This window comes from Typha angustifolia, chromosome 8 (genome assembly GCF_048772165.1).
Source record: "Typha angustifolia cultivar Huaian chromosome 8, ASM4877216v1, whole genome shotgun sequence".
NCBI lineage: Eukaryota > Viridiplantae > Streptophyta > Magnoliopsida > Poales > Typhaceae > Typha > Typha angustifolia.
In genome coordinates this window covers 3,077,257-3,103,222 of record NC_133246.1, presented here as the reverse complement: position 1 = coordinate 3,103,222, position 25,966 = coordinate 3,077,257, and the positions used below count along the sequence as shown (strand labels likewise).

Sequence of the window (25,966 nt, the reverse complement as noted above, 5' to 3'; positions counted from 1 at the left end):
TCTGTTTTAGATATGTTATTTATCATTTCATAATTTTAATAAAAACATGTTGAACTTAGGATAAACTCTTTTATCCTAAAGCAAGAACAGAGGGTGAGAAGATAATTCTTTAATTTGTATATATCCATTAATTAGATAAGCTAGAGAAAATATCAAAATTCAAACTTTGAAAAAGTAAATATAAAATTAAATCATTTTCATATGTGTACGTATTTCTTATGTAAAGCATTGTCTAATTAATATTTTATAGTTGAGATAAAATGTTGAAAAACTTAGTACGTCACCATTTCTATAAAACATTTAAAAGTTTATTCTATTGGGCTCATTTGTGACATGTCAAAAATACACTCCAAATATAGACGATGAACAATTTTGAGTAAATAAGTTCTCTGTGTACATAGTTTTAACAATGCCCTAAACCCTAGTTCCAATTACCACAAGTTCTTTATACATAGAGAACTCCTAATATTAACTATCTATGTGGCAAAAAATGTGAAATGAAATATGTTTGTAGATCTTTTAGAAAGTAGATTCTCTGAAAAGAAAAAGGAGAGGAAAAACAAGCTCCAAAGTAGAAGCTACGAATATTCCTCGTTCGATTATTTTTCCTTTTCTTTCTCTCTTTTGATGACACATTCTCTTTATTAACGAAAAGCCCCCTGCTATTGTTCGATTATTCTCCTTTTCTTTTCACAATCCACGGTGGACTAAAATCACCTACTTACGTGGCCCATGTGTGGTTACCTAGGATCGGATGGTCAAGAAACTTCAAATCTCCCGCCAATTCCCAATATCCCAACTCCCCGTCGCAGAAAGTTCTCTGTCCTCCTCTTCCTCTCCCCACCCAAGATCGAAATTAGCGGAGTTCTCTTTCAGGTAATTCTTGAACAAAAGCCCTACTCCTCCAAGCAAAGAATCTTATCCCTTCTTCTTCTTCTTCTTCCTCCTCCCATGGCCTTCCCTCTCCCTTCCCACCTCCGCCACCCATGGAGTCTACCTCGCTCTCCACCGTCCGCCTCCACGGCGACCTCGACCTCGAGATCATCGAAGCCTGCCACCTCCCCAACATGGACCTCATCTCCAAATACATCCGCGGCTGCCTCGCCGCCTGCTGCTTCTCCATCCCCAGCCGCTCCCCTCAGGGCCACCCCCACCCCCGCCCCCACTCTATCCCCATCACCAGCGACCCCTACGTCGCTGTCCGCGTCGCCGGCGCCACCGTCGCCCGTACCCGCGTCATCTCCAACACCCAATCACCCGTCTGGGGAGAGCGCTTCAAGATCCCCCTCGCCCACCTTGCCGACGCCCTCGAGTTCCTCGTCAAGGACAACGACTTCCTCGGCGCCGAACTCATCGGCACAGCCAGGATATCCGCCTCCCGATTAGTCTCCGGCCACTGCATCTACGAGTGGCTCCCCATCGTCTCCTCATCGGGCCGTCCCCTTCCGCTCGACCCCGCCCTATACGTTAGAGCCCGATTCGTGCCTGTGGCCGAGAACCCGCTCTACATGCGTGGGATCCCCGGGGATCCGGAGGAATTAGGGGTTCGGGACGCCTACTTCCCGTTGAGGAAGGGCGGGAGGGTGACGCTGTACCAGGACGCGCATGTCAGGGACGGGGAGATCCCCGAGATCAAATTGGAAGGGGGGCGGGTCTTCCGGCAGGGCAAGTGTTGGGAGGATATGTGCCAAGCGATTCTCGAGGCGCAGAAATTGATTTATGTCGTTGGGTGGTCGATCAACCACAAGGTTCGGCTGATAAGGGAGCCGACCAGGAGGAAGCATCCCGAGGATCTCACGTTGGGCGAGCTGCTCAAGTACAAGTCACAAGAGGGTGTTCGGGTGTGCTTGCTTGTATGGGATGATAAGACTTCCCATGATAAAAGTTTCTTCAAGACGGTGAGATGATATGTTAAATTGTCTTCCGGTCTTATGTCTCTCAGTAGATTCTCTAATTTCATGGTTTCATGCTATATATGTTAAACTCTTAAACGTAGAAGCTACATTGAATCTTTGATAATGTCAAATGACGCCTAAATGACTATTTTTGCCTTGTCATCTCATGAAATCCATGCCAAACTTTTACAGATTATTGGAATGCGGAAAGTAATTCATCTTTAGATTATAGAATACATTATGTATTTGGGTATTTTACTTAAATTTCGGTACTGTGTGTAAAGTTTGATATTTCTGATTTGAGTGCAGCAAGGTGTGATGCAAACTGATGATGAGGAGACCAGAAATTTTTTCAAGCATTCATCTGTCTATTGTGTGCTGTCACCTCGTTATGCAAGCAATAAGCTTAGTATGGTTAAGCAACAGGCAAGTTATACAGAAGCACTTTGATTGCTGCTAGTTATGTTTTCTGTTCCTGTAATAAGTCATGTAATCAGCAGAACGCCTAGTCTGACGATGATGCTGGATTGTTCATTCTTCTAGTAGTCCTACCTATGAAGATGTCCATTCATTTGACTCGATTTTTTCCTGATGAGTTATCATCAATATACCAACTAAAGCTTACCTTGACTGGCAAGTTCAAAAATAGAACTTTTTTTTTCAAGGTCAGGAATTATGTCTTTAGGCTATGCTTTGATTAATTTGGGGCTGTAACATTGTGAAATTTGTGGAGAGAACACATTATGAAAAAATGTAGTTTATGGGGCTTAAGTGATATTTGGCTATAGTTTAGGGAGTGTTAGTGTAATCCAAGTTATGATAAATGGAGAAACATGCCATCTGCAAGAGTCAAAAAGCAAGCATAGGCAAGAATCTGTTCACCTCTAGGGAACATTTATCTTGGTACGTTCTTTTGATAAATCACCCATCTTTTGAGCCTGAAGTTCTAACTCATCTATCAACACTCCCGAGCCAATATCTCTCTTCCTAGTTAGCCGCTTCAGTATGTCGGGCAGTTTTTGTTAATTTCTTAATATGGCATCATAATTCTGACAAGAGAAGCTTTTTATTTTTGTCAGATACTTATAACATGATCTCTGGATTCTAATATTAACTATGTTTAGTACATTTAAGTATATATAACAATGTGCCTTATGTTAATAAGATCATTGGTATCCCATTTATGCTCTCCGTTTAAACTTACATATCTCTAAAGTTTAGAGAGCACATGGCAACTACTCTTACTCATTTTCAATTTTCTTTTTTATATTGGTTTCAAAATCACTTAACTGCAATGAACCAATGACCAATGCCAAAAAATCAAGGTTATCGACTAGTACTTACATGGAACCAAGGATTCTGAACTTGTCAAGGAAATAACACGATTTTGGCATCAAAATGTTATTTTCTTATGATAAATAAAAGAAAGCATATGCATTGTAGTCTTCTATGTTTTCCATAAATTTTGGGTTTTCAGGAGTTTTGTTGAGTTTTAAACAGGAGATTATAATTTAACATCATTTTTCAAAAGTTGTTGTTCTAGGTTGTTGGGACTCTCTATACACATCATCAGAAATGTTTACTAGTTGATACAAAGGCTTATCATAGTACAATGAGAAAGATTACTGCTTTCATTGGAGGTCTTGATCTTTGTAAAGGACGATATGATACACCAGATCACAGACTTTTTAATGATCTCGACTCTGTATTTCTTGATGATATACACAATCCCACATTTGGTGTAAGTCTATTTTCTTATTTTTGCTTCAATTTATTTTTCTTATCTTGTCCAAGTAGGCCATAGTAGTATAGTACTAAGTGGTAAGTTTGGATCTAAAGTTCTTCATAAGTCTAAATTTCTACAGCAGTTTTGTTACTCCATCTTCCATGCTTTTGTTTAATCTTCTCTTATATTGATAACTGAGATAGCTTTATTATGAATCCACACCATGCTTTCATGACAGCTAGTTTTACGTGTACATTTATAGTTAAGATGTCCAACTTCTTGCTATAGTTCGACATCATCATAATATCAGAGAACGTTGGATTTTCAAACTGATTACCTAAGGTGACCCAAAAACAACATAAAATAGGTGCATTTGTTATGGGCTATAGGTTTGTCATTTTTCCTCTCAAGAAGAGAACCTGAGAAGTTTTCATTATTTACAAACTTATTATACAAGTGAATATTAGCATATAGCATCTTGAAGATGGATATCTACTAGGCTCTAATCTTTGTTTCCCTTGGAAAAGTGCAGTTTATATGCAAGAAACTTTCTTTTTTGTTTGAAAAATAAGATGGTAATTTGTGATATTAGGTGTCGCGATTCGAAATTAGAATCATAACTGACCATCAATGAAGCACGGATACGGACACGACACGATACGGACACGGCGGCACAACAAATTTTAAAAATATAAGACATGGACACGACAAAATAAATAAACAAATAAATAAATATATATATATATATTTATATATATTATTGATACATCTAAAGTAAAAGTTTGTAATCTAATAGTGTTAAATACACATACATCAAGCTATAAGAACTAAAAAGTTTATATCAAGTTGTAAGAACTAATTTAAAAAGAAATATATATTAGAAATTTAACAATTTAACAGAGCAGAGAGGCTTTAATATAATTTAACAACAAATATTTAAATTTAATATAATTAGTTTTTCACACTAATTAGAATTAAAATAAACAACAGATATTTAAATTTAAGACCTAATGCTTTCTCGGTGTAAAAAAAAGAACGGAAAAATGAAACTATGAAATGCTTTAAAGGAGAGCAGAGGTAGTGAGAGAGAAAGAGAGAGGAGCTACCTGCAGGGAGGGAGAGAGAGAGAGTAGAGAAGCTACTTGCAGGGGGAGAGAAAGAGAGCAGAGGAGCAGCAGAGACCCTCGTTTGAACTTCTATGTTTACTATTTAAAAGAACAGTGAGAGCAAGGAGTTGCTTGCAGGGAAGGAGAGAGAGTAGAGCAAAGATGTGGAGAGAGAGAGAGAGAGATAACCTCGCCATTCGTCATAGCCGTCCGTCACTCGCTGTCGCACAACTGCTCACTGTCGCGCAACCGTCCGCCGTCGCATTGCCGCTTGCACGCACTATTGTCTTCGGCTGAGAGGGATTTGGGGCTGAGGCCTGAGAGATTTAGATTTTCGTTTCGAGGGGGTGGGGTGAGAGGATTTGGAGAGTTTTTAGTTTTGGGTTTGGGTTTTGGATCCAAATTAACAAAAATTGACCCAACCCGACCCGTTAACATTAGCCAAAATTTATGTCCTACCTGTGTCCCAACAGTGTCCCAACAGTGTCCCCTTTTTTTAATTTCGAATACTCTCGGCTCGTGTCGAACACGTGTCCGACGCATGTCCAATGCGTGTCCGTGTTCGACATGTGTCTAACACGGACACCTCCTCCTGAGAGAGGTGTCCGTGCTTCCCGGCTGACCATGTACCTCAATATGCTTGAGATACACGAAGTCTTACTAATATTTTTATAATAATACCTGACTTCAATAATTTAATCCAATTATAATAAAAATAGTTAATGTCATCACTAATATGTCTCTAAACAAATTAAATTAATAGATAGTCTAAAACATAAAGACCAAAAGAACTGAAAGGTAAAAATGATAGATCCTAAGTGGAGGTGATATCCTAGTGCATCTCGTTCAATTGCTACGCTGACAATTATCCGACATATTAGAAAGGGAAATCATAATAAGCTAATAACTATAGTTCAAAAAGTGGAAATCACTCAAAAGCCAAATAAATATATAACTTATAATTTTAAATAAAATATAAATCCATCGATATAAAATAATAATAATAATAGTGGCAATAATAATAACAGAGTCTCATATCTCATAGCATGCTCAGTTCCAACATATGGAATTTTTTCTCAATAATAATAATACCATTTGTCTCAATTGAGTTTATATCTTGTGAATAATCATCAACTAAAAGTCACCTCGATAGGACGCTCATGTCTTTTCCTTATAGCTGATCCAGTTAGGATTACTGAGATGTGTCACTATTTGATAAATGTCACAATCCGAAATTGAAATCATGATCGGCCATGTACCTTAATACGATTGAGATACACAAAGTCTTACTAATACTTTCTAAGTACACAATGACAATAATTAATGAAAATGAGAATTTGATTTATATAATTTAACTCAATATGAAAATAATTAATGTCATCACTAATGTATCTCTAAACAAATTGGATTAACAAATAGTCTAAAACATAACGACCAAAAGAACGGAAAGGTAAATGGATAGGTCCTAAGTAGAGGTAGGGTCTCGGTGCATCTTATTCAGTCGCCACGTTGACCATTATATGAAATATTAGAAGAGGAAAAATTCATGAACCAACAATTATAGCTCAGCGAGTGGAATCTACTCAAAAGCCAAATAAATCTAAAATTTATAACGTTAAATAAAAATTTAAATTCAACGATATAAAATGATACTTCTACTAAGCATGTTCTTAAAGTAACAATAATAACGACAATAATAATAATAGAAAGTCATATCTTATAACATGCTCAGTTTTAACATACTGAAAATTTTCTCAATAATAATAATATCATTTGTCTTAATTGGGTTTAAATCCTATTGATCTACATTAACTAGAAGTTATCTCAGGATGGTGCTCGAGTTTTTTTCCTTATAGTTGATCCAGTTAGGGTCATTAGGAGGTGTTACTATGTGATAAATGCATCCTGTCACTTCCACTAATCATTTAGAGATATTAGAGTTACCTTAGGAAGTCTTTTATTCTATCTTAGGACTGTTCTCTAATCCTGCCAGAGTCACTTAAGAAAGTCATCACAGTGATATGAAATATAACTTTTTCCTAGATTTTCAGTTAGATTTGAGTTACCAGAGAAAGTCGCAAACGATTCATATTAGGACTATTTTCTAAGTTATACCAAATACCAATTATATTTTTTCACTAAAATTTGTAATTTGCACGAAGTATAGCAATGCACTGAATTATATATTTTATGCACATAATTATAATAATTAAATTACATACAAGAAATATAATTAATTAATTTGCATACAGAGAAACACGTGGTCTGATAAGAAGTACAAAATATAATATGAATAAATATGTGAGTGAACCCACTCACCTAAATCTAGGTAAAATAACTAAAATATCTAATCTCTAATCCACGTGCTAAAAATCACCACCTTTGATAATGAATAATAATAAAAAATTTAACTTAAATAATATCACGATTTCCAAAATTTAAAGCTAAAAAGATTGTCCAAATGGGCCAAATTAAGCCCAATTAGGTGGGTTGGGCTGCAGCTTGCCCGTAGTCCCTTTTTTATTTTATAATCGAGCTGGGGCGAGGCCTAACCTAATATTTAAAAAGGATTGGGCTGCGGGCTAACCTGCAGCCCAAGACCCAATACTAAAGGTCGGGTTGGGTCTTCGAGTTCGAAACCCAGACCTGAACCCGATAGGAGAAAGGTTGGCTTGGGTTTTAAATTATATTCGAATTTGATTTGGAGTGGCCGGAAATCCTGCAGCCACCCCTCTCGTTGCATGATGGAGAAGGAGAGGGAAGGAAAGTTGCATGTGCAGTGCACGTGTGCCCTCTTCTCTCTCATTTATTTTTTCAGTTCTTACATTAGGTTTTAGAAATTTCTGAGTTGGAGATGTGTAAGAAATCAAAATCATCTTCTGAGTTCTCTCAACCTCTTTTAGATCCAATCTGTTGAGGAATTAGAGTAGCCTATCATACTACTTTTGTAGTGTAAGAAGCTTCAAAGAGGAGACAGTAGGCTTGGTTGACTTACATTATCATTATAACATGTTAAATAACATATATAGCTTAAGAACATTTTTTGAGAACTTCGATCTAATATATTTTCTTCCTGATAACTGGAATGTTAGGGCTAAGATATCTGGCCCTAAAACTCATTTGAAACTCTTGCGCTTGATAGTTAAGTCCTATTTGTGAACCTTGTATGATTATCAATAAGAAAGCTCAAGTACTTACTGCAGCATTGCTTAGGTAATTAAGATCTGGAAGAGCCAATGATGTAGTTGATATTTTTGTACTAATTGCTTTTTTGCTTAGGCATAAAATCAAAGTTTAGGCATCATTCGTGCTCTCTTCACTTGCCAAATCAAAGTTCTTAGTGCGAGTTGAAAATAAAAATTAAAGAAAAATTGGACTGCCAGTACTTCTGATTGTGAAAGACAATTTGATGCCTCCTTAACAATTGAGCAATTTCACATAGTATCAAATGAAGAAGCTATCGTAGGGAAGTTACAGATGCTTGGAAGTAGAATTTTTAGAGATAGTTAAAATAGGGAAGAGCTAAGGAAACAGGCATCAGGTCTGAGGATCTTTTATAAACATCCTGAATAGAATATTTAGATGATTAGGCTGAATTGCTGATAATATTGTGAAGATAAGACAACCGAAACCTAACTGCAATTCAAGTATAATCAACCATTAAGCTTGTGTCTTTCACGATCATAATCAGAGATTCACAAGTAGGTTGGATTTTTAACACTGACTTTCTTTTGACATTTAAAAGAGCTAATATGCTTGCTGAATTGTGGAATATGTTTGATTAGGTACTAGATTTGGTGAAAGAAAGGAATGTAATTACATAATCAAATTGAGCAGGTAAAACTTTGAGGCAATAATCTTAGGTTACAAATTCAGCATGAATTAATTTAATATCTGCAGCTTTTAGAACATCTTATATGAAATACCCACGAACCCTGCTGGCTAATTATAGCACAATATTCTTTAAATATTCTAGATATATTAACAGGCCTCCTGATTTGAGTTCCAGAACGTATATGTTTAGGTTTAGCTTGCATAGTGCATACATAAATAAGATAGACTTCAAATATGCAAACAGTGCGTTAATGAATGGCAGAAGGAGGGGCTCCCATTTATGTGGATTTGGTATCAGAGAGCTGTTTTCCTGACTCAAACTGCAGAACAAATGTACATGAGGCGAGCCTGCATAAATAATAAGCATATATGGGCATACTAGTGCGTGCATGTGCACACACATGCACAGACATAGATATATACATGTATGTGTTTGTGTGGTTCAAGGTTATAAACTTAAAATCTAAACAATTATGTAATCGATAAGGTCTGAAAGGCCTACCCATGGAAATTCATAATGTGCTTGCATTTTCTTTAAATAACGTATAGGTACAAGCTAAAGGTCCACGAGAACCATGGCACGATTTACACTGCAAAATCGAAGGTCCTGCTGCCTATGACATCCTATTGAATTTTGAGCAATGCTGGCAGAAAGCTACAAACCCTTGGTCACGGAGACGAGGGGTTCACAAAATCACTCCGTGGCGTGACGATGCCTTGATAAAATTGTATCGTACTCCGCAGATGCTCATTCCTTCATCAGCTGATGGACATGGTGATCCAAATGTATGGTTTTCAGGAGAGGATGATTCTGAAGATTGGCATGTACAGGTGGGTAAAAGAAAACTTGTCAAATTTCATAATTTGATTTCTAATAATATTGTTCCTTGTAAGCACGAAGGCAATAATCATGTCATCAGGTTTTCCGATCTATTGACTCTGGATCAGTCAAAGGATTTCCTAAGACTGTTCATGAAGCTGCGGCTAAGGTAATTTTATAATTCTAGATCCAATGCAAATATTTTGTTGGTTTTGATGTTAAGGTGATATTTTTGATACTCCATATATTTACTGTTACTTAATAATTTAGTCTAAGTAGAATTAGACTTTTTTGTTAGGCTGCTTCTCATTTTATTAATGAATTGTTGCAGAATCTTTTTTGTGGAAAAAATGTGGTAATTGATAAGAGCATACAGACAGCATATATTAATGCTATCAGATCTGCACAACACTTCATATACATTGAAAATCAGTATTTCATTGGTTCTTCTTATGGTTGGCCGTCTTATAAAAATGCAGGTATAAACCACACCTCTGGAACTTTTATCTATTGTTAAATGTATTTATGGAAATATTTTCCTTCATTGCTGTAACATCCCGATAAAGCACTATGTGAAAGAAATTTGCTTTTTTTATGCTTTAAAATGTGCTTAATGTTTTCTCTAAATTGGTCTATTTACATAAATGATCAGGAAGTTGACGCTTAGTATTTGCTTGACTTACTGTTTGAAGTCTATTTTGTCTGAATAATCAGGATTCAATTCATTGAAATTCATGTGTTGGTGATGTATTATATTTTTGAGGAGGCCACAGAAAAATGAGAGGAACTTCTAGGTTGCAGTAACAGTTAGAACTTTGGAGATCCAGCTATAAATTTCCAATTGATTCTATAAGAGGAATAACCATGAGTCTGACACTTTGTTTATAATATGCATGTGCAAAATAGGTTTCTCATTACTAAATTTGAAAACCATGAATAGCAGGGATTAGCTTATACTTTAGATTTCAGCAGGACAACCTTTTCTTGCACTGTTGCATTATAATTTTCTGTTCTTCATGATAGCCTGATATTATCCTAGATATCCTTATGGCACAGGTACCTCCAATGATATCAGTCTTTTCAGTAGCTAGTGTTCGTAATATCTCATTGGGTTGTCCCAAGTGGGAGTCTTTTGGGATCCTAATTTATTGTCCCAAGTGATCTGTATATTATCTTTTTTCCTTTATGAGCCTGCTGAAATTTGATATTTTTTTCCTTTTAGCAGGGGCTGACAACCTCATCCCAATGGAACTTGCCTTAAAAATTGTTGGCAAGATTAGAGAAGGGGTGCGATTCTCTGTGTATATAGTCATACCAATGTGGCCTGAGGGAAGCCCGACCTCTTCCTCTGTACAGGAGATCCTTTTTTGGCAGGTAAAGCAGTTCTGGAGTTTAACTTCTTCGACATAATCTGTCTTTCGCAACTCACTGTTAATCATGGTGACTTTTATGCAAACTGAAATGAGTTATGTTGCTTTATGTAGATTTAGTATGATGACTTATGAATGCATTATGAATTCTTTAAGCCTATTAAAATGACAAGTACGCTTATGAGGGGAAATTGTGTAATTAAGGAACTTGGGGAAACCAAAATTTACTTAAATAGTTATGGGACTAAAATCTCCTTGATATAAATGCATTTGGTGTGGTGGTCTACTAAGGGGTGACCTCATAACTATGACTTTTATGAGAAGATATCTCATTTCTATCAATCCTTTCTTACATTTTCTTTCCTGTCATAAGTTCAATGTCATTTTTCAAAGAGTTTAGTATATGTGCAACTAGCATTTATCTCTAATTATAATCTGAGTTGTCTTTGTACGGATGGATTAAGCTGCTGAATTATGTGGTCTTTTCCCATTTCAGTCTTTTAGAATATTCCCAAAATAACTGATTGATGGAGAAAAGCTCCCCAATATGCGCTAATGCCCTACAGTTCCTTTATCTCTTCAAATCACTTCTCAAATAAACTGCAGATTTATTGAGTTTGGTTTGCAACTGCAGTAAAGGCTCAGTTTTTGGGATCTTATGCTATATAACCAAAATATCATTCTTTCTACTGGAAATTTAATTGCCTTCATTTAGCATACACAAGATGTAAGAACCAGAAAATAATAATAATAATAATAATAATTAGGGGTTGAGAGAGAAGGGTGCACGTGTAGCCCCTCCCCTCTCCTTCTCCGGCACGCGACGAGGCGCAGAGAAGATTTCCTCTAATCTAAATCGGATTAGATTTGATCTTCTTTTAATCTATAAATTAAACCCCAAATCTATTCTCTCTTTTTAACCACCTCAGCCCCTTCTCTCTCTTCTTCCTCCCCTTTTTCGCTTTCTTCTTCCTCACTGACGGAGTCACGTTGTGGAATCGGCCTGCCGGAGCGCCGCCAGAGCCATCGGAGACCACCACATGACTCCTTGGTAGTGATTTTTAGCACGTGAGCTAGGGATTTGAGATTGAGTTGTCTTGCCTAGACTTAGATGAGACCATGTAAATTTTCTGTGTGCAAATTTATTATTTCATCCGTACGTGCAAAAATTTAATTGTTACATTTTCTGTGTGCATTTAATCATTATACTCAGTGCATCATTATACTTCGTGCAAATATTAAAATTTGTGAAAAGAAAAACGAGACTAGTATTGGTACGACTTAGAAAACAGTCCCGGTATAAATCGCTTGCGATTTTCCGTGGTGACTCAAGTCTATCTGGAAGTCCAGGGGAAAGTCTATATCAGATCACTGCGGTAACTTTCTTAGGTGACTCTGGCGGGGTTAGGGAACAGTCCTAGGATGAATGAGAAATTTCCTAGGTGACTCTAACTTCTCTTAACGGTTAGTGGAAAAGACAGAGTATGTTGATCACATAGTGATACTATTTGATAACCCTAACCGGATCAGTTATGAAAAAAAGTCCTGAGCGTCATCTCGAGGTGACTTATAGTTGATGTAGATCTACAAGGTTTAGACCCATTGAGACATATGACAGTATAAATATTAAAAAGATGTAAATACGTTGAAACTGTGCAAGGTTACAAGTTGTGACTTTCTATTGTTATTATTGTCGCTATTTAAAGAGCATGCTTATTACAAATTGTTATGGATATTGTTGCTTTTAGTTTAATCCTTTTTAGCATTAATATAATTTAGAATTTATTTAGTTTTCGAGTGGATTCCACTCACTGAGCTATAGTTGTTGGCTCATGGATTTTTTTTTTGTATTTATTTATCTACCTCAGGTAATAGTCAGCGGGGCGATTGAGCGAGATGTACTCGGACTCCACATCCACTTAGGATTCACCTATTTACTTTTCCGCTCTTTTAGATTTTATGCTTTAGATTAGAAGTTTTATTTATTTAGTTTAGAGACTCAAAAACATTAACATTTTTATATATTTATTGCAATTAGTTTTAAATTTAATAAAGCAGATTTTCATTTTATTTATTTATTTTGCCATCATACACGTAGAAAGTATTAATAAGGCTTTGTGTATCTCAAACATATTGAGATGCATGGCCGGTCATGATTCTTATTTCGGGTCGTGACACAAGATACATGCTAAGCAGGTTTCTAGCTTACTATAACCTTCTTAGATTTATCTACTATCTAAGGAAAATAACATGTCGTATGAAATTATGAATTATGACCTAAAGTTGCTAGTGGGGACATCACTTTTCATCACGTTTATTCTTGTAGGCACAAAAGGGCTGCACCCGTGACACTTTGGCTTAACGAAAGTTATGACTAGCTACCTTCTAGGGCTATTTTCGTCTTTTGTCTTTTACTTTATTTTGCCTATATAAAGGCTTGTAATTATTTTTTATGAGTTAATGAATATTTTGAGAGTTTTTGCATATTGAGTGTTTGTTGGTGGAGTCCAACGTCGGTGGAATTCGACACCTCGATTGGTGGATTTTACGGGTTTGATTATTTTTTCCTACTTTTTCTCAACTCTGCAATTGAGTCGTTGTCCTGCATCAGTTGCCATAAATTTTCAAATTGCTTGTGGAGACACTACACACAAGGAGGCATACTATATTTTTATAGCCTTTAGTTAAAGCATTAATTGTGATAAATTCTGGTTTTCACTGAAGCTAGATTGTATCCTTTTTTTATCTGAGATGTAGGCCTCGAGTAGTCTATCTATTGCGCTTTTCCCATGAGACTTCTTTGAAGAAATAGAATGTTGAAATTGCTTTGCAATACATATCTGAGCAATGGCCTTGGGAGCCTGACAACACTAACCTCAGCTTGTGGCATATCTTGTTTAATCTCTTTCTCCCTCCTATTGGTTTATCTATATATTAGAACATTCTTAACTAGTTTACTTAAGTACCCCTATGATGAACTTGAAATATTTAGATGTTGGATAATGTCCTTGATATATTTACAAGTATAATTTGGAAATTTGAAGTTGGGAAACTTTTATACTTCACGTCTCATTGGGAACATTTGACTGTCACTGTCGGGTAATAGTTGAAATTGTGACTTAACCATTCATATCTCATTATCTTGTAATGACTTGTTTTTTTTTTTTCTGTTAATGTCCTATCAAAGTAATTAGTTCAGACATCAGATGCTTTCATTGGGTAGAGGAGCAACTTCTGCAAGCTTTAAGAAACATGAGAAAGAAACCTATACTCATTGTTTTTCATGGGATCATATTCATTAATCATTTTATGTCGTTTTCAATTGTTCTCTCTTCTTTATAGTTGTCAATTAAAATGTGAGTTTTGGTAATCATCTTAGGTCTTTAACATATTTACATTCCAGGGAGAGACAATGAAGATGATGTATCAAATCATTGGCCAGGAGCTCAGGTCATTGAAATTTGAGAATGCACACCCACAAGATTATCTTAACTTCTATTGCCTTGGCAATCGAGAATTATCCATGGATAGATCACCACCTTCACAAAATGATGCAGCGGTATGTACACATAGCAATTACTGCAAGTCTGCAACCATTCTAAATCAGTACTTCTATGATTCCATCATTCTGTGGTTTAGATGCTCATTGACATTGAACCTTTGCAGTTTCTATTGAATTGTAAATCCATAGAACACATTGCAATATTACCATTGGCAGTTAGCGCAAACCAAATCCATATTTTGCATGTAATGCATATCTGCTTAATCACAAAAACGACCATCTTTTTTTTTTCCAAATAGATATGTCAAATAGACGATCCAGACATGCATCCTCTTCTACATATCTAGAAAGTGGCATATCATTCTTTTGTAAGCAACTTTAAAAAGTATATGTAGAAACCACCTTTTGTTCTATAATATAACTACTTTTTGTTTCTCCCTTGATTGATCATTAGGTAAAATGTCTAGCAGATTTCAAATATTCTACTGAAGTAACTTTTACTTTTCGTATTTCAGATTACAATGAACAATGTGGATGTTTGATATTGATCCCCTATATAAAATTTATCTATAATGAGCAAGGTTATTGATGGTGACAACAGATTCAACTGTTTACCAGGTTCACAGGTCTATCTCCTTAGAGGGAGACGCATTGGTGACTAGTGTGTTGCTAGGTCATAGTTTGACTTAAGTTAGTCAATTTGTGCCTTTCCTATTTTCTGGTGTTTTCATAGTATTTTCGGTCTATGTTCTAGGCTTCTAGCCTATTATTCTTTTCTTGTTGGGTTTGTTTGACTTATTTTGGTCTTGTTGGACCATGGTTCCCTTAACTTTTATATTGGTTATGTTAGGACATTGTATTCAGATAGTTTTTGGATGAAAAAAGATGGCTTAGAGATTTTTCTAGGGTTCCGTGAAGATGACCTATTTGATGCAAAATTGGAAATCCCAAGAGATCTTGAGGATTCAATATGCAAATCTTGGTACCAATGATAGTCGTGCTAGTCGGTATTTCCTTTGCCGACTGCCCAATTGACATTTGTTGTGTCAACAGTGGCACAACAAATTGGGTGTGCTAGTTTTACACCTTGTGCCAAGCTATGTTGACTCGTGCTGATTAACACAGGTCGTGTGAGGCTCAAAATGGATTTGTTTGATCCAAAACGGGTTTATTAGAATGGTAAATCTAAAATATTTTATGGGACTGTTTTTCTTATCATGTGGAGTCTATTTCTTAAAAAACTTTTTCCTATTTCAAACTTTTTCCTATTTCAAATTTTCAATCATATTAGGGAGTGTTCAATTATTCATACCAGTTTTAATAAATATATTCAATTATATTATGTGTTGTATAATATTTCTATTTGAGTATTGCTATATCTTTAACAACTTAGGACATTTACAAAAATAATCTAAAAAATAAAAGACTTTAATGTAGACTTTAATACATATATTCAAACTAAAAATAAAAGATTGACGTGTTGAAGATCTAAAAATATTTTTAAATATACGAAAAGATTTATCAAAAATATGTCAAAGGCATGCTAATACGTACTGTCGGCATGTCCATCATTGCTTGATGCTATCTTTCCTTTCTCTTTAGTGAATCGTTTCTAGGTTTTTTTGTACTTCTCATTCAGAGCCTGACTTTTGAGATTTTAAATCTGGACTTCATTGAGTTTCAGATATGAACTTCTGAACAAATGTCAGATCTGATTTTGATATCAGATTTCAGATAGGCATCACATCTCGGACCACAACATCAAAATCGATTCTTCTACAGCTTTTCATATTGAAAGTCTGACTATGCAAAGGAGAATTATTTGGACTTTTTGGATTACCAGCAAACATAGGTTTTAATTATGGATTATGAATGGTAACTTCATCCTAGGTGATCAAATTTGCTATCTTATTAGTCTAATATTACTGGTAATTTATTTTCCTAAATAGTAAAATATATCACAATCCTGAATATTTTCTAGATTAGTTCTTTGCTAGAATTTTCTTTAATTAGCCAACTTCTCTGAACCGGCACGTTGCATTGCCTCCTAGTTAGTAGTTGATCTGAGTACTAGCAAACTACATGCTTTGAGTAAAGGACCCTAGTCAAAGAAAGTTTTGATGCTTTTGACGATCTAATTAATTTTGTTAAAAGAGAGGCGTCTTGCTTGTGAACACCTTAGCAACAACCTTAGTGTTTATTCGAGAAATTTCTATTTAATTAGCTTGCCTGTACTTAATTTGTTTATTTGTTGTTTTCACTGATCATTTTAGGGCATTTGCATGCTTGCTTGCCATTAGCTGCCCTCTCTGTTGGTGTATATATATCAAGCACACAGATATATGATGTGGATGTTTTGGTGTATGTCACCATAGGATAAATATTTTGTACAATTTAGATATTAGAGGTAATTCCTAAATTTGTTGTTACAAACTGGCTTGATTCGATTTGTAGCAATTTTGGACAGAATTTGCACGAAAGTTTTGAGAGATATTTTAGAGGATCTAGACATTAGATCAACGTGAAATTTTGATACGAGGTAGCCCTGGGAGAGAATTTCCAACGAATCTAGTTTCACGTAAATCGAATGTGTAGATTAGAAGATATCTTCGAAAAGGTAGACAAAGGTCGAATGGTCAGACCTATGAGATTCAGGTCTGTATGGGATTTGGGATTCGTGGGTGGAGGTGATGATGGATTGGAGACTGACTAGTTGATGGAGGTGGTGGCTTGCGGATGCGGATGCGATAGATGGGTGAAGGCTATTATTGGCATACAACTACAGTAATGAGTAAAGATAAAAACCGTACGAGAGATACAGATGGTTAAGATAGAGAGACGAAGAGGGAGAAGTAGGTTTGCCCTACGGGACTAGGGGAATCGGCGAAAGAGGGAGATTAGAAGCTAGACGAAACCTTGCCAACAGAAAAGGTGGCGCTAGTTGGTGAAGAGAGAAAAGGGAGATATGGAGATCCACGACCAAGTTGAGAGACATACAAGGGCAAAAGTCAATTAATCTTTCATTTCAAGCATGCTTAAGATACAAATTATAAGGCCATATTTATAGAGATTAAATCAAAAAGTCTTAAACAAATTTAACTAAACTAATCTTCCTTATCTTCTTAAATTAACCATTCATTTCGCCTGAGATAGATACCAAATCTGTGCAAACTCTGAATATAAAAGTTATAGATGAGGAATTTGTCGATCTTCAACTGGTTTGATATTATTCGGAAGTCTGTAGAATATCTTATGAATATTGTACCAGATTTGCGTAGATTTGAGTTTAGCTTAAGTAACATCCTAATCTACTAAGATTTTGATTAAACCACATAGGCTTAATAAATAAGATACTAGACTTGATCCATCGAGCTCAATGTCTTTCGAGGTGATCTGATCTGGTCCGAATCGCATCATTCGTCTCCGTCTCATCCAAGTTTCCCTTGTGATTTATTCAGACAGTACACTAACTAGTTTGGTGTTTAGTCACCAAAGTATTCTGTGGTTTCCTGATTATTTAGATGCGACCCATGCATTATCTAAAGTTCCTTATTCTAGGTAGTATTGACTCCTGAGATACCTTTAGACTGCTTTGTTGCCTCAAGATGTGGCAGACTATTGTTATGTATACACTGACTAACCATAACTTATAGCAGGAGTGTTATATGCAATGCTCATAGATGTCATGTCAATCCTCGAGGTGACCTTATATGCTTGTCTGGATGGATCGAGTAGCAGGCTTGTGCTTTGCAGTTTCATGCTTACACCAAAAGAGCTAGTACTTCAAAAGAAAAGTGCATGCTTGTTTAATGAAACGAGCTCCTTTTCTGGAGTAGCAAGCTCAAACATGAAAAACAGACAAGCCTTCTTAAGTTGATCACAAATTATTTTTGCTGGCCCAGGGTGTTTATCTCTGCCAAATAGTTTTTAATCAGAACAATGCTGATATATTTCATAAGAACTAACATAGCTTGAAGTCTGTCAATAACGAAGAATGATCACTTTGAGTTATTCTCAATCCAAGTCAGCAGGAGCTAAAGAAATTTGTCAAAGAAACAGATGGTGATATCTCCCTGCCATAAATAATTTTAAAGACCATGAAAGAAGTCCTGAATCTCACATGGAGTTAATTCTGTCTGTGAAGTGGAACTAATATACACCTAATTGGTTTTTTGAAGAAAATGGCTTCTTGTGCTACAAAAACAAATATATTTTAGCTATGAGGATCTTGACTATGTGAAGCATCTTTAGTTTTATGCTTGTCATCATTTTACATTGGAAGTTTAAAGGGTTCTATTTCTCAAATCTCTCAGGCAATGTCCCAAAAGTATCGGCGCTTCATGATATACGTACATGGAAAAGGGATGATAGTAGATGATGAATATGTTATTTTGGGGTCTGCGAATGTTAACCAGAGATCTCTAGATGGTTCAAGAGATACAGAAATAGCTATGGGTGCCTACCAACCCCATCACACGTGGGAAGCAAAAAAGGCTCATCCACATGGTCAGGTTTGTATGTAGATCTTTATTTTGTTATTTGCATTCTACATGCAGTTATAACTTATCACTCAGTTCCTACTTGCTACTTACGCGAAAGTTATCACTTATGCACTGGATAACTATACTTCAGATTTATTTTGAGTAGATTTTTATATCTTCAATATGTTGTGCATACTGCCTGATTTCTCATCATTTATGAGATTTGCATAGTTCTTCTCCCCCCTTGAAGATCACATAGTAATTTCAGTATTTTGACTTATAAATTTTGTTCTCAATCAGAAAAGATGTTTTATCTAGAGAAACTAAGATTGCATGTTAGTTTACTTTTCGGCTTGTAGGTATTTCATTCATACAAAATTTTCATTGTCAGTAAAGCAATTTCAAGACTTGGTTGGAGATAATATTAGTTTTAAAAATAGTTAACACAATAATCATATTTTGGAACTATTTAAGTTTAATACATTTTGCCTCTTGTATTTTGGACAGAAATTACTTATACTTACTGAACTTTGTTTTGTATGGTAAATACAAACGCTATCAACAGAGATTATACAATGACTTAAATGATCGCACCTCTATTAAATAGATTCGTATCTGAAGAGAAAGTTCAAAATGATTTAGTGATATAAAATAAAAGTTCAGAGGGATAAATTAATTTTTGTTCAAACCAGTACAAAAACATAGTGATGCAAAACAAACTTCATGGAGTAAGGTGAATTTTGTCCAAAGTATGTATAGGTAAAATGTATTTAACTCTTAAAAAATATAAGTTTCATCCATGCCATCTTATCTTGAATGCCATGTCACATTATGTGCTACATTACCCATTCTCTTCCCTTTCTTTTTTCCTTCCCATTCGACTATGTAGAAATTGCCGACTCGATCCTGTCCACTTTATCCCTTAAAATCCCACATCTTCTTACCTTTGCCCTATACTTATCTCTTTCCACAGCCTTCGTCGACTCTGCCGAAAACCGCCTTTCAATAATTATTTTTAAGCTAATATTAAATTGATAAGAAGTTGCAAAATCATGAAGTTCCAAAGTTCACCTTCTGCCTTATACCTTAATTAGAGTTGTTATGTATAAGTTGATTCTAGGAATAATTTTATGTTATATTAATTAGAGTTGTTATGTATATTTTATTTATTCATTTACATATATGGTGACTTTTAGGGGTATAAACGACCCGAGCCTGAGCAAGCCGGCTCTAGCTTAGGCTCGACCCGAAATTAGTTTCAAGCACTAGTTTGATGTTTAGACTCAACTTAGCTCAACTTAAGTTGAGCTCAAGCCGAGTCAGATCGAGCCTAAGCTTGATTTGAGCTAGAGCTAGACCCGAAATTAGAGAAGGAGGAGGCAACGATGTCAGGGACGGGGACGTTGGCTTGTAGAAGGCGAATGAAGCCAAAAGAAGAGGAGGAGACGGCCGCGACTTGTCGATGGAGGAGGAGGACCATGGAGAAGGAGCGGTCCACGAAGGAAAAGGTGATGATGACTTATCGATGGAGGAAAGGGGGGGGGGGGGCAGACGGGGGAGGAGGAAGCAACCGAAGGAGCCGATCGATGGAGGAAGAGAAGATGACCTTTCACTACCCACCAAGAGGAAAAAGAACCAATGGCTTCACTCTTTTTTTAAACTGTTGCCCTTGTTTACTTGGTTATTTGAAGAGAGTGAGTAATGGAGTATGGAGGTGTTTGAGAGTAATGAAGTAATTGATAGAAGAGGGTTAAGTGGTCTGGGTATTTGTAATTGATGGAAAAGAAAATGAGTAATGAAGTAGGTAGGTTGATCATATCAAAATGAGTAATGATGAGTCCTATGAGTCTATTTAAGAGGGTCTATGTGTCAAATGAGAATGAAGAGGAAAGGTCAAAGGAGCCGATGAGACCATTACCCCATCTCACATTTTTACTAGCCTCACCCCTGCCCCTCTTGCTCATCTTTATGTCCACACAACTGATGAGATCATTACCTTATTTCACATTAGTTGCATTACCCCCATCATAGATCCCATGAGTCATTTTACTTTATATGATGTTTGGCTTATTCTCGGTCTAATCACAAATCTTATATTTATTATTCAGCTTTTTGGCTCTTGTTACACTATATTTTTTCTCTTCTACTAGTGTTGTGCAGGACCCTGTCTACAATCCAGAGGATTGTGATACATAGTCTGATTCACAGATTTTACTACTTGGGTTTAGATTTTCTATTGTTTCAATATTTAGCTACTTAATATAAATGGCTGCAAGATGCTTTGCGCTCTCACAACTTTAGTAATAGTATTGTAAGACAGGCGTACAATTTATTTATTGTAATACTTTTTCTTGTCTACTGTGAATGAAAGAAACTAGCTCCTTTTATAATTTTGTTGCTTCAATTCATTGTATTATTTGTAGTGCATAACTATTACTATATTAGCCATGCTTTATTGATGCATGTATCCTATTTTCGCACTTCGGAGAAGAGTAATGATAAAGCACGTTTATTACCTGACAGTTTAAATTTTTTAGTCAAACTAGCTACTTAACCTAGTATCAGAGATTTTTCTTTTTCTGAAATGACCTCTCAAGATCCCTGTAGGTTTATGGGTATAGGAGGTCGCTATGGACCGAGCATCTTGGGCCAGTTGACACGCCGTTAGTCGAGGAACCGGATTCTCTTGAGTGCGTAAAATTTGTGAATCAGATAGCTGAGGACAATTGGGCAAGATACACTACGACGGAGGTGATCCCTTTGCAAGGCCACCTTCTAAAATACCCAATCAACGTGGACGCTGTTGGTAATGTCAGCCTTTTGCCCGGATTCCATACCTTTCCTGATGTCGGCGGCAATGTTCTTGGAGAGCCTACTCCACTTCCTGATGAGTTAACGATGTAGAACATCTTATGCCATTTACATGAATCATCTCTATTAATGTCATCAAACACAAGACCTGTTTTGAATAATGATGCTGCTATCCATGAATTACGACTAAGATTTGTTGGGTGTATACAACTAATTATACGTGTCTTATATTTCGTGTAGAAAGACGGTAATGTACGTAAATAATGTTCATTTTTATTCCTGAACTTTTCGGAATAATTCAAATGGCAGGAACTTTTGCAATGACAATTGGTATCTTTATTACATCAGCTAAAGCCTATTTGTTTCTCTTTATTTTAACTATTTCTCTTGTTTTCCTTAGCATGTATACGCTTAGCAGAGCTACCAATTATTCGATGAGTTGGGTGATAGGGATCCTCCTTGTTATCCACTGGAGAAGTATGTAGATAAGCTTATCTAGTAATAATAGTAAATAATAGGCTCATAATAGTGACAATGCATTTTAGGTAATAAACAAAGTGGGGCAAAGCCAAAGGAGCTTGTATTATCTAACTCGAAGCGGCCCCAAACGCATCGGGATTGGAGATTTGGTGAAAAGGAAAGGACACAGTTCACAGAACTGGAGGAGAGTGAGAGGGGGACTAAAATGATTGCATATCACCACCTATTTAAAAGGAATATCTTTTTTTTTTGGTGCCAAATATTAGAGTAAATGAAGACTGTTATAAGTTATTGTGCATCCAAACGAAGAGTTTAAATTAATACTCCTTATCAGCATTCATTAGAAGGAACAATTAACTGTTCCCTAAGAGGGTTCTTTATGTATGTATATATAGTTCACTCTCTCAATCTCTTTTTTCCATTGATTAACTTCTTTGTGAAACAGCAAGTGTGGAAGAGACAGTAGTAGATGGAGGTTGATGAGGAAGGCCTGTTACAGGAGCTCTTTGCTTTAAGGGGTGAGATCTCATGGGAAACCAACAATCCAACTGCAACAAGTGACCTTTTCTCATGCAGCGGAGAAAAGATGGAGTTGGGTTGCTTCCATGAAGGACTACATCTCTCTTCTCAGCCAAACTTTGACTGCCTGAGTGAAGTCTTCTTCCCTTTTACTAGTAGAATCCAGTCTTCTACTTCTGCGACCTTTGGTAGTATGAGTTCTTCTGAGAGAAAGAACACTGGCATCAAGAAGGTCGACGGATGTCTAACGTCAAGGAATCTAATGGCGGAGAGGAGGCGGCGGCAGCGGCTCAATGATCGGCTCTCGATGCTTCGATCTATTGTTCCTAAGATCAGCAGGGTAATTCAGCATCCTCATTGTTCTGTCTTTTGAGTTGAGGTCGATAATAGAAGAACGAAGCTGCTAATTTCTATAACTTGTACCCTCCTTGTGACTGTCTAACATAAGTTTCATATATATGTTGTGGATGATTTACTAACAGAAATATTGTAATACTGGTAGATGGACAGAACGTCTATTCTTGGAGACACAATCGATTACATCAAAGAGCTCATGGAAAGGATCAAAAGCCTGCAGGAGGAAATCAAAGCTAATCCAGAGGTGATCAAGCCTAATGAGATGTTGGTGAGAAGCTGCAACAAGGTAATATATATGTCTCTGCAAACCATCTCACTATTATTGCATTCATTTATAGCACTTGAGAGAGTGTAACCCATCAAACACACTCCATAGTTCGACGTCGAGAGGAGAGAAGGCGATACCGAGATAGAAATTTTCTGTTCGGCTACGCCGGAATTGTTGCTGTCAACTGTAAGTACTATGGAGGCTCTTGGGTTGGAAATCCAGCAGTGTGTAGTGAGCTGCTTCTCTGATTTTTCCATGCAAGCCTCTAGCTCAGATGTAAGAGTGACAACATTAGATTTCTCTTCTTTTCTTTTTTCTTAATCTCTTTGTCACAGTCTCACTTACTTGTGCTGCTTTAGGACAAAGAACAGAGGGTAGTCATAAGCTCTGACGAGATCAAGGAAGCACTATTGAGGAATGCAGGCTATGGATAGAGATCTTCTTAAAAGAAGCAATATCGTTTGCAAATGTAGTTCTTAGTTGTGCTAGAGAAGTTTTTAAGTGTGATGCTATTGCTGTTCTGTGATTATGTCCATTTGCACTGTGGTAGATGATTGTATTCTTAATTAGAACAAAGAACTAGGGAGAAGTATTTAAAATATATAGTTATATACAAAGTTCTGAAGAAATACAATAGATCTTTAAGGGTAAGGGAGCATGTTAGGCTAATCTGTAAAGTAATAAGAACCAAAAGTTTGTTATCTGTGATGCCATTTTATATTCAACTATAATAGATGATGGTGATCAGAAGCTACCATGGAATCTTGATTGCCAGAAGTGTAATAATCTGATGATGCTATTGACAGATGGATTTAAATTTTGAGGGCCAATTTGAGATTTTTTTTCTTTCCCCTATTAAAGATGTGAATATTTGCTGTATTAGAAAAAGAGAACACATGTTAAATATATGTTATTAAGGTGTGAAACTTTTTGTATATAAATGACAAATAGTTAGATTTGAACTCAGTATACATACCAACCATACAACCAACCTTCTTCCCTTGAAAGTACAAGCTTTCATAGGACTTAACCATTTATATCACAACATCTCCTTGCATTTAGAGTACCAAAGACCAATTGAAGCCTCTCTCTCTCTCTCTCTCTCTCTCTCTCTCTAAACGAGCTAAATCTCTAAATCTCAGAAGGTATTGGTATTGATCCAGTGACAAGTACAGCCTTCCATTGCTATATATATATATATATATATATATATATATATATATATATATATATTTAGAGAGAGAGAGAGAATATATATATAAATATATGGATTAATTAATTAATTTGCTGTCTGTCCTTCTCGTTTGGTAGCCGGGGGTTTTAAATGCCTACCCAAATATCAATATATTTTAAGCTCTTGTAGACTTCCCTACCTAAACAGATAGTCTCTCTCTCTCATCTTCTTCTCCTCTATATCGATTGCAATTGAGAATAGAGAACTTAAGCATGCTATATTATTTTGCCTCTCTAGGTGGCTTCTCTTTACAGTCAGAAAGGAAGAAATCAAAGAGGCTACTATGATGTTGGCATGGCTCACTCAGATAATACTACTAGGAATCGTCTAAAGATGATGACTCTACACTTTTTATTTTCTGATTGAGCCGTGTCAATATCTTAGTAGTATTCTTTCTTCTTGATCTCCTCGGGCCTGCCTAATATCAAGGTACTAGTTTGATTACTTCTGCATATATATATATATATACACACACACTCATCTTTTACTTCTCTAGAAGGTTATAGCTAAGGTGCAACAAAGTTCAATACACTCATGGAGAATAGGATCCTTTACTCATAAACTTGCCTAGATTATATTGCTTCAAGATCTCAGTGAAAGCAAATTAAGCAAAACTTCCTCTACATAAACACCAAGTCTCATATCCAGACAAACTTGATATATGCATGCAACCATTAACGATCAACCATTTGGTCCTAACTTAGTTTTCTTTGTTCATCTCCATTTTAATGTTCAAGTAATTTGCATCAAATCAAGTATATATTTAGAGAGAGAGAGAGAGAGAGAAGAGGAGAGAGAGAGAGAAGAGAGGACAAGAAGGGCAGTTGGAGAGGAGTAACTCTACATTAATGATGAACTGGTAAACGTCAAAAGAGAGGAAGAGCACAAAGAAGATGGAAGCATTTCATAGACTTTTAGATGCTCACCTCCTCATGATGGTCAGAGAGAAATTAAGATCCCCCCCCCCCCATGCCGCCATTTACTCCACCTACTCCTCTCTCTCTCTCTCTCTCTTGTCTCTCTAATTTCTCCAAATGAACTTGGGCACCACATAACGTACCCATATTAAGACCTTTCCATTATTTTAAAAACGAAATCTTAGTCATCAACATTATTTTGTTTGCTATTATTTGGGCACCAGTTGTTTAATAATTAACAAACAAATTTACAATAGCAGATGGGTCCCACATGAATTATTAATATTGCCGCAGGAAAATTTCTGGCCCTGGCCCTGGCCCTGCCATTATATATGAATTAATAAACCTACATCTTTGATTCTTTTTTTTAATACATTTCATAAACTCTTTTGTTGACTTTAGGTTGTTTAATTAATTAGAAAAACTATGTAAAATCTTTCAATTAGTTGTTCTTTTAATTCTTTTATTGAAAAATAAAATATTACAGTTACGTGATCAATTTTACGATTAAATATATAGATAGCAGGCAAAATAATTATTTATTTAATTTTTTTTTATCTAGGCGAGATTAGGGGACTGGGTAAGAGATATTAGATAGTTGAAGGTTTAAAGTGTCAAAAATATAAATGAGGGGTCTAATATGAAT

The 25,966-nt window shown here is 36.0% G+C and overlaps 1 protein-coding gene across 4 annotated transcripts; it reads left to right on the top strand.

Moving 5' to 3' along the window:
• Positions 1-785: 785 nt before the first annotated feature.
• Positions 786-22,685, top strand: LOC140764327 (phospholipase D delta-like). Of its 4 annotated transcripts, none has more exons than XM_073102842.1 (11): positions 786-1,898; positions 2,205-2,321; positions 3,439-3,636; positions 9,111-9,392; positions 9,482-9,550; positions 9,713-9,860; positions 10,607-10,755; positions 14,155-14,310; positions 18,567-18,764; positions 21,342-21,634; positions 22,471-22,685. In XM_073102842.1, exons 1-11 carry the CDS (start codon positions 987-989, stop codon positions 22,538-22,540), a joined length of 2,592 nt encoding a protein of 863 aa, XP_072958943.1. In that variant the 5' UTR covers positions 786-986; the 3' UTR covers positions 22,541-22,685. The 4 variants fall into 4 exon arrangements, with proteins under 4 accessions (XP_072958943.1, XP_072958942.1, XP_072958944.1 ...); XM_073102841.1 differs by having other exon boundaries at positions 10,604-10,755; XM_073102843.1 differs by lacking the exon at positions 22,471-22,685 and having other exon boundaries at positions 10,604-10,755; positions 21,342-21,848.
• The last annotated feature ends 3,281 nt before the right edge of the window (positions 22,686-25,966 follow it).

Bases quoted from the DNA above. Each gene is read 5' to 3' on its own strand.
- LOC140764327 (XM_073102841.1), top strand. From the start codon at position 987: ATGGAGTCTACCTCGCTCTCCACCGTCCGCCTCCACGGCGACCTCGAC. The intron at 18,765-21,341 runs GTTTGTATGTAG...AGATCCCTGTAG, and splicing joins AGGCTCATCCACATGGTCAG to GTTTATGGGTATAGGAGGTC. The intron at 21,635-22,470 runs GTAGAACATCTT...TTTGTGAAACAG, and splicing joins CTTCCTGATGAGTTAACGAT to CAAGTGTGGAAGAGACAGTA.